General features: G+C 38.6%; 1 protein-coding gene across 1 annotated transcript; it reads right to left on the reverse strand.

The window, feature by feature from the left end:
• Window positions 1–1,131: 1,131 nt before the first annotated feature.
• LOC307133484 (4-galactosyl-N-acetylglucosaminide 3-alpha-L-fucosyltransferase 9-like) lies at window positions 1,132–2,307 on the reverse strand (the record flags this gene model as incomplete). The annotated part of the gene is made up of 1 exon (XM_079828566.1): window positions 1,132–2,307. The coding sequence occupies one exon, from the start codon at window positions 2,305–2,307 to the stop codon at window positions 1,132–1,134; it is 1,176 nt and encodes a 391-aa protein (XP_079684692.1).
• Window positions 2,308–9,725: the final 7,418 nt, after the last annotated feature.

Consider the following 9,725-nt stretch of genomic DNA (forward strand, 5'->3'; position numbering starts at 1 on the left):
GTCTCTCTTTTCTGTTTTTGTTGTTCCTCCTCCATTCAGTTATTCTGCTTGTTAACAGGTGTTCATCAATAATAACACTGGCACACTCATTGTCCAGGTTTGCTGACTTGTTTTAATTCACTCTGTCGAGTGGACTATTGCAAACTAATGTAGGGAATAGTGAATAAGAGTATACAGACAATTTCAGACACAGCCTCTGAGTGTGGACTCATTAATTGACAAATATTTCCCAGAATGCATTGTTTTCTACAGTATATCACTGTTTTAATTGAAAAACTGTATTTTTCTGTCAGAATTTGGCCCTTTTACAGCAATTTCTTTACATTGAAAAACTGTTATATTTTTAATGGGGATATTTAATGTAATTTTACAGTAAAATACACTTAAAAGTACAGATGAAAAGGGAAGGGAAGTCATCTTATAATTTACAGTGAAAAAACGTAAATATACATCCCTAAAATTCATTGACGCTTCACATTTGATGTTATTTAACAACATCAAAATTCTGCTCGTCTATCTTTTCTGTTTTTGTTGTTCCTCTTTCATTCAGTTCTTCTGCTTGTTAACAGCTGTTCGTCAATAATGACACTGACAAACTCCTTGTTAATAGTGAAAATGGGTTCCCTAATCTAATGTATTTAATTTAAATGATTGTTTTGTTTTTGTTATCAGTTATTGACAATTGGGTTATAAGTTTATTGCATTATTTTAGAGTCATCTCATAATTTATAGTGAAAAACTGTAAATATCATCCCCAGAATTCATTGACACTTCACATTTGATGTTATTTCATTTAAATAATTATGTTTCTTCTCATTTTTTTGTTATCAAACTAAAAATGATACGGTATTTTCTGCGGTAAAGTCTGGCATTTTAAAGACAAAAACCTGACAAATGTCTTAAAATAAAGCAACATCTTGAGGTATGGTAACCGTAGTATAAGTGGAATATGTATTACATTCTGCAGAAAAAAATTTTTTTTTTTATTTTGTTCTTTGAATTGGTATAATCCCTGCCATAAACAGATATAAACAAACATAATTTCGATACATTTATAATGATTAATAAATGTATAATTTATAAATGTAAAGTTTATTTACTCATGATTTAACATCATTTTAGAATGCCCTTCTAACCCCAGTACCAGCTGTTGAGATCTTTGACCACTTTGAAGTGCTTATTCTTTCTAATATGATCACAAACCCGACAGGCATGTTCAAGACCGAATGGTGTGCTCGTTGAAACAAAATGCTCTCTCCAGCTGAAGTATTGCTTGTACAGGTCCTCGTTTTGGTCCATGAGTTTCAGATGATCAGCCAGTTCTTTCGGGGATGGGAAGTCATCCACATGGATGAAGGCATCACTTGGTATGAACTGCTCATAATTCTCTCTCGGTGGGCCAATAACAATAGGAACGGTACCAAGTGATAGAGGGTTGAACAGCTTCTCAGTAATATAGTCTCTATGAATGGAATTCTCAAACGACAAGTAGAATTTGCAACTGAGCATAAAATGTAAATATTCATTATCATTAATTTGATTGTTGACGTGTCCTCCATGGACTTCCACGTTAATGTATTTCACTAACTCAGTAAAGTATTGTGAACGCTTAAGGTCTGGATCATAGTGACTTACTACCCAGCAAACTAATTTATCTTTCTTTGGGATAGTATATTTTTTCTTTTCCTCTGTGGTCTCTGAGAGCCAACCGTAAGGCACTGGAATATCTGAATCCCGGCGGTAACTTGAAGTCAGATTAAACAGATCCTTTAGCTGGGGAATTTGAGCTGAATTAGTTGGAGACTCCATATTCCACCATATCCACTTCTGGAAAACTGGTCGTGGAAGCTTTGGCATGTTGGATAAATCCCCACTGATATCCCTATGATGAAACATAACCCCGTGTGCTTGGTTAAACAGACTTCTGTCGTCTGTTAAACGACAGCCATGGATATTGAAAGCTGAACTGCAGGGTCCAGGGCTAAAAGGAACACCAAAAGGCCACATCCAGATCAACAGAATGGTGTCTGGTTCTTCTTTCTCAGCAGCAGTCAAGGGGTTTGGTCCAGATGTTGTCATCGGCACGGTGATTTTCACAGTGCACATGTAGTTCTGCATTTTAAGAACACTGAGGCATGTTTCTGCGCTGATGTTATTGATCTGGTATTTAGCAGCAGGGCATTTGAACAAGTTTATGGTTGAATATTTGAATCCTGGTGGTATGAGGTATAAATATAATGTAAAACATACCAACGAAAACAGGGCAATTATTATGCTCCGAGTTGTTTTGGAAGGAGTTGTTGACATCGTTTTATATGTTGACATTCACTAATGGAGGGGAGAAGAGAATGCATCAATTATTGGCTTTAAATATTATAAAATGTACTTTAAATATATAAATGGTCATGTAGATGACCATTGTAGTCTGCAAGTACAATGTTTATTAATAGACAAAATATTTATTATTTAATATATATTTTACTATTCCTTATATGCCTGTGGAATGTTATTTTGCATTTTAATTAGTGCTGGGCATCGATTAAAAAATATAACTAATTCATCGCATTTTTTTCTGTAATTAATCGCGATTAATCGCAAGTTTTTAATATTTTAAGTTTTTAATATTTTGATATTATAATAATTTCAGTTACTCTCCAAATTAATGTATACACAATTTAAAGACAGCATATTTTAAATATGTTTTGTATTGTCATCTTTTTATGAATGAAGGCCAGTATCACTGATACTAAAGTCTCTATGAAACATTAATGATGTTACATTACAGTATAACTGAAAGCTCCCAATTTCAACATTTATTAGGCTTTAAAAAACAACTTTTAATTTAAGTGAACTTAAAACAATCTTTACATAAACTCAAAATAATAAATGTTATATTTACCCATGGCCTTCCCTGTTATATATATACAGAAATGTAATAGTTATCAAACCTTCCTTAACTGCATAAATAATAAATGAAATATAGATGAATCATCATTAAAGCTACAATTTTCTCTGTTCCCGTTGTTCTTTTATGAACATGATGACAGGCATCATCAGTGCTCCTGTCACTTTAAGAACAGCCGCGGATCTCACGCGCTGTCCCGCGCATCTCATTTCCTCACAACTCTTTAAGTTCATTTAAGACGTTATTTAACTAATTTAAGACTCATAATATGAGAATACTCAAAATCCTCTGTGTTATTGTTTGTTCAAGAGCAAAAGAGAACTCGATGTGAGCAGGAAACTGACGCCAGTCTATCTATGCGTTGAGTGTGTGTGTGTGTGTGTGTGTGTGTGTGTGTGTGTGTGTGTCAGTATACCTTGATTAGCTGACATGAGACGCATCCACACACACACACACAGAGAGACACAGACAGGACACTGGCATACAGCGCGCTCTCTTGTGTCTTGTCGCGCTTGGAAGCATTTACATGAATAGGAGCGTGGTGATCATGTAAGGCTAAGCAAAAATGGATATAAAAACGGACGCTGCGTTATTTGCGTTAAATATTTTTAATGCGTTAAGCTGAAAATATATTTTAATATATGTTTTGTGTCTTCATTGTAAATCTACAGAATTATCCATCAGACGTCTGCACTCTTTTGATATAATTAAAAGGGTCATGACATGAGAAATCAAATTTGTCTTAATCTTTTGACATATAAGAGCTATTTGTACCATTAAAATATCCTGCAGTTTCATAGCTTAAAACAGGGGTGTCTAAAGTCCAGCACGCGGGCCCAAATGCGGCCTGGGATGAATTTCAAACGGCTTGTCTATTAAAATATACGGAGTGTCTATTTACACCAAGTGCAAATAGTGTGCCTTTTTGGCAGGTGCGGAGCTAGGGGGTGGCCTAAGCTTGACCACCCTTTTGGCCACCCCGCTCACAACTGCTATGTATCTTTTTGTTCCTTTTTTTTTTTTTTTACAAGAATTGCGTTTATTTAAACACAGAACCGTATCTTTAAGACCACAAAAAAAACATGAGACTTGTCAAATGCGCACTCCAACATCACCTCATTGACAGGGGCAAGTCAAAAGAGTGTGGAAAAGGTACAAGTGCCGAATGAGTTTTAGCAGTTCTGACACTTCGTTCAGATGCTGACAGAAGCGCATTGTCCTGATTCAGTATCTGCGGTCAGATGAGATGTTATCAGTCTATATGTCAGTAAAACTGGACCCACTTTATATTAGGTGGCCTTAACTACTATGTACTAACATTTTAATTATTAATTTGATACAATGCACTTATTGTGTACATGCATGTTTTTACATTGTACTTACATTTAAAAAAATACCTGCATGTAATTACATCTGTAATTAATTTCTGTAGTTACATTTGTAACTACACTGTTGACACTTCCCTTACACCTAACCCTACCCTTAAACTTACCCATACCACCACACCTGTCCCTGACTCTACCCGTATCCCACCTCAATATCAGCAAAAGTGTTTTGCAATACAATTTGAACACAGTAAGTACATTGTACTTAATTTTTGATGTAAGTACATAGTACTTAAGGCCACCTAATATAAAGTGGGGCCGTAAAACTTTGAAAAACAAAATTTCTTGTCCTCAGTGTCCGCCGTTATACTGTGCTCGCAGCGTGCACTCTTGACTGCAATTGTTCTGTCATCTATTAAGTCATGAAATAACTTATGTATGTAACCCTCATTCCCTGAAGGAGGGAACGGAGATGCCACATTGGAGACCGACGAATAGGAATCTCACTCGCGAGAGCCAATCTACATCGAGTGTAACTAAACGAGCCAATGGACATTGGCATGCAATGATTGGACCAGCTGCTCATGCCACACATGCCAGCAGGGTACTGAGGACATGGCGACAGGACGTGGCGTATCCGTTTCCTCCTTCAGGGAAATTGAGGAAGGAAAAGGCACTAGGTCAGTTTCGGGCAGTAAAAGTTGCCGTCCATGATTTGGTGAGCTCCTCATGCACCTCCGGAAAGAATGGAACCAGGGTGGGCTGCTACTTCGAGGGACACAGTGGAGGGTTTCACTCGAGCCCGACTCACTCAGCGGCCTGGGAAAGCATGGCCATCATTTCTGGATCCGTATCGGGCACAGTCGATCTTCCAAAAGGAACCCCTTGCGCCGACACATTATCTCCAGAAGATTCTGACCCTTCCTCCGATGTAGCGATGGACATCTCGTCATCAAGAGGAGGCCTGAAGGATACGGATGGTACATACTTCGTGGGTGGCCCACCGTGTTCCAACGGCAGATCTACTGGCTTTGAAGTGCAGGAGGTGTGAGGGTTCCTCGGGGGTTGGTTCCCTGGGGCAAGCACGCTCACCGCAATCCTCAGATCACCCGTGCTACTGCCTGAAGAAACTCTTTGTGGAGGGTTTGATCAAGGCAGAGGCATGGGGACTCCACCCCTTGCGAGAGGGAGTCTCGACCGCAACTCTGAGATGGTCATGTTCCACAGTGAGAATATGAGTCCTCCACCAGTGCTGCCTCAGCGGGCTGAACGCCCAAACACGTGATACAGCGCTGGTGACCATCCCTCGGGGACAGATAACCACCACATTGAGAAACACACAGATATAATATCATCTAGGAAAAGAAGCAAGCTCTATCTGTGTATGCTCTTTTAGAAGGACACTCTCCTTGGTGCTGAAACACGCAGGGGCGACATAGGCAGGGAAGTAGTGCAGCCTTACGTGTGCGCTCTCTCTCACGAAGGCACTCTCTTACCAGCCTCAGAACAGCCTTTGTGTTTGCTCTTAAGAATAAAAAAGAGAGATAGTAGGAAAACCACGCAACCCGCTGCTGTGCTGTCACACTAACACCGACTGAAGAGATCCACTTTCAAAAGGCAGGCTCAATCAGTTCCACTGCTTTGTAATGAGTGATTTCAGCACGAACCATCCACTAATCGGCTCCTCTGCAAAAAGCTAATTTGATATAAGCACCTGTACCTCATTTATACCCACGCTGCGTGGCATGAGCAACTGGTGGAATCATTGCATGCCAATGTCCATTGGCTTGTTTAGTTACACTCGAAGTAGATTGGCTCTCGCGAGCGAGATTCCTATTCATCGGTCTCTGATGTGGCGTCGGAAGAGACCGACTGAATGGGAACAAAAAATGTGATTAAAGTTGCGTCAAAACTGTGTTTGCATGCATGTATTTGTTAGATATGAGTCACATGTCTCTAGAAAAATGGAAAATATTCTGCCATGTGAGATCGCAATATAAGGCACAAACTGATATGTATGATCTCTTATTTAGTTAAAATTATTCCAATTTTATTTTGCAAGCAGTTCACATAGTTTGTCTTTCAACAGTAGGCCTACATAGTATTTGATAATTGTTTTTTGGTTAACTTAATTATTATTTGTTTCAAAATGTTTCGATTTATGTAGCCTAAATTTTATCTATCTATAAATCACTATTAACTGAAAAAAAATATGTTGACTTACCTGTATTAGAAAAGTCGATAAAATAAAAATGATGATTAGTCAGGTGCTTCCAGTGATTTGCAGCACTGGTCAGATGAGATGCTGAAAATTATGCTTTATATAAATTTCGAGTAGGTTAGTAGTGTCTGTCATACAAATATTTCAAATGTCCGAATAAATCTTTTGCGTCCTTCACATTCAGAGACTTGTCGCTTTTACTCATAGACTTACAAATGAGGAACATCAGAGCAATTTGTCAGAGCCAACAAAATTCCGGGTGGGGAAATGCAGAGAAACATTCAAGTAACCTAATATGTTCCTTTGTTTAGGCTATACAATAGAATACACACATCTGAATCATTGTTTACTGTGCCAAGCTGGGCGGAGCTGAGAACCATGGGAACACAAATCTCTGTGGGGTATTCCAAAAACAAACATACACGTGTTGCACTCTCGGTGGATTAAAGGGTTAGTTTACCCAAAAATGTATTACTCACCCTCATGTCTTTCCAAACCCGTAAGACTTTTGTTCAGTTTCGGATCACAAATAAAGAGCTTTTTAATAAAATCTGAGACCAATGAGGTTCATTCTTGTGTTATGCAGCACATTTGAGCTTCTGCAAGAACCAATGAAGTTCATTGTTATGTACACAATCAGGCATAACATTACGATTATTATCATAACATTATAATATTGTGCTGTCCCCCTTTTGCTGACAAAACAGCCCTGACCCGTCGAGGCATGGACTCCACTAGTCCCTTGAAGGTGTGCTGTGGTATCTGGTACCAACATGTTAGCAGCAGATCCTTTAAGGCCTGTAAGTTGTGAGGTGGGGCCTCCATGGATCGGACTTGTTTGTTCAGCACATCCCACAGATGCTCGATTGAATTGAGATCTGGGGAATTTGGAAGTCAACACTTCAAACCACGGCTTCACAGGGCTTATTACTTTTATGAAAAAGGTTACCACACAATACAAATATTAAAGCTAAAATATATGTATCAATGCAACTTGTAAAATCACTAAAAATAGTCCCTGACCGTGAACAGCATCAGAAGCCTGGGCCTGGTTAGTACCTGGATGGGAGACCTACTGGAAAAACTAGGTAGCTGCTGGTCAGGGCCGTAGCTAGGGAATTCCTGGGCCCCCTGAAAAAACATTGATGTGCGCCCCCAACGCCCTCCACTCATATCATATACGGTATATATACGGTAACGGTAGGCCTATAAGATATTGGCATTGAGGCCTACATCTGGTGCCATGCACCTAATAGGGATTTCTATTAATATAAAAATGGCATTAAGTGATTAATAACTTTGTTTACAGTCATCATCAAACAATTATGCAAGACAAACAAGTAAAATAACAAAAGAAATTGATAAAATTAAAAAATAAACTTTTGTTTAAAGTAGGCCTAACAGCAATATAGTCCACTCTAAAAACGTTCACTATGGTTTACTCAATTTTTTTGGTGAAACATTTTTACACAAAAAAAATTGAGTAAATTTTAAAGCAGTGAAAACAATAACATACACTGTATGAGCTGAGCAAATGCATGTAAAAAAAATGAAGTAGATCTGAGTAACTACATGTGGTCCATTTACAAATAAAATTGAGTAGAACATTTTTTGGGGAAAACATTTAAAAACCAATATTTATGATTAATATTAACTGTTTTTATTTATAAGTAATATTAACTCTTATAGTATAACTTTAATATTAACTTTAATTTCCTCTAAACCTTTGTAAAATACTCCACATAACCACACTTATACATAACATTGGCCTTTATTGTTGATGAGCAATACATACAGCACATTTTACAGTTTTGACATGTGTACAATATTTAAACTCATGTAACAAACATTTTAGAAGTAAAAATGAAACATTAAAAAGTAATTCAAGTGTAATCAACCTGTCTGTTATCCTATTTCCACCGTATCAGCGCTGTTTCTCGAGCCTGAGATGGACTCGCGGTCTGCGGGTGGACTTTGAACTTCAGACCGCCGTCCTGCATTTCACTCGATGCTCAAAGATGCTGCAACGCGCTTGACTCCATAACCTGCCAATAAACAAACAGTGCACAGTTTTGAGAACATTTTATCATCCAAATTAATTATATTCATTATCTTAAAGGTCCCGTTCTTCGTGTTTTTTTGAAGCTTTGATTGTGTTTACAGTGTGCAATATAACATGTGTTCATGTTTTGCGTGTAAAAAAACACAGTATTTTTCACACTATTTACTTATCTGTATACCGCTGTTTCCACTGTCCTAAAAACGGCTGGTGATTTCCTTGTTCTGTAAAGTCCCTCCTTCAGAAACACGTAACGAGTTCTGATTGTGCAAGCGGTTCCTGTGCTGTGATTCGACCACAGCTTAGCGCACGTGAAAGCGGTTCCTGTGTTGTAATTTGACAGCAGCTTAGCGCACGTTGGAAAGGTCACGCCTCTTAACGGAGAGATGTATGCGTTCAATAATCTCTACAGCGTCCCTGGGAAAGCCAAACAAAGGTGATTTGACTCCTGGATGAAAATAACAGCGTCTCGATGACATGGCGATAAACACACTCAACGGAACAGTTCCTTTTCTCCACGCGACCGTCCGCTTCTCCACGTGGGACAGCAACAAGACCGCGCCCCCTTTTTCGTGTTTCTTTGTGGGCGGAGGTTAGTCTGTTCTACTGCTCTACTGACGTAATTAAAGAAGGAAGTACCAGGATGTAGTCCAAGCCAGCCGTTCGCTGTAGGCTTTGAAAGGGAACTTCTGTTAAATAAAATATCTCGCTTGGCATTGAACTTTGAGCTTTGAGCTTTTGAGCTTTATAATTTTACAGGTATTATTTATGCTCTAACAGTAACATTACACACTAACTAAAGTTTGAACAATGGAATCGCGAAGAAGGGGACCTTTAAGGAATAAAGTTGTGTGTTTTGAGCAAGGCACCAGGGGCTTCAAAGACAGATGCCACACTTGTTTACTCACGCATCCCTGTATGTTGTTTTGCATTAAATAAAAAGATTTTAAGCACAGAAATGATTTTATAGATAAAATAAAACACACAAACCCGATTTCACAGAGGAAATGTTCCAATTCTGTGACGCTAAGAAGGAACTTCTCTGGAGACGGAAGAGAATTCAAACAGCCTGCGCTCACTGAACCGTCGAGCTGTCGTCACGTTAAGGGCATCGCAAATCCGATATTATTTTATAGTGGTGTCAACAATAATCGATTCGGCAATGCATCGCAATTTTGGGCCATGCACGATTCAGCATCGATGCGGCTAAGTGCC

This window comes from Gobio gobio (assembly GCF_949357685.1).
Source record: "Gobio gobio genome assembly, chromosome: 11".
Taxonomy (NCBI): domain Eukaryota; kingdom Metazoa; phylum Chordata; class Actinopteri; order Cypriniformes; family Gobionidae; genus Gobio; species Gobio gobio.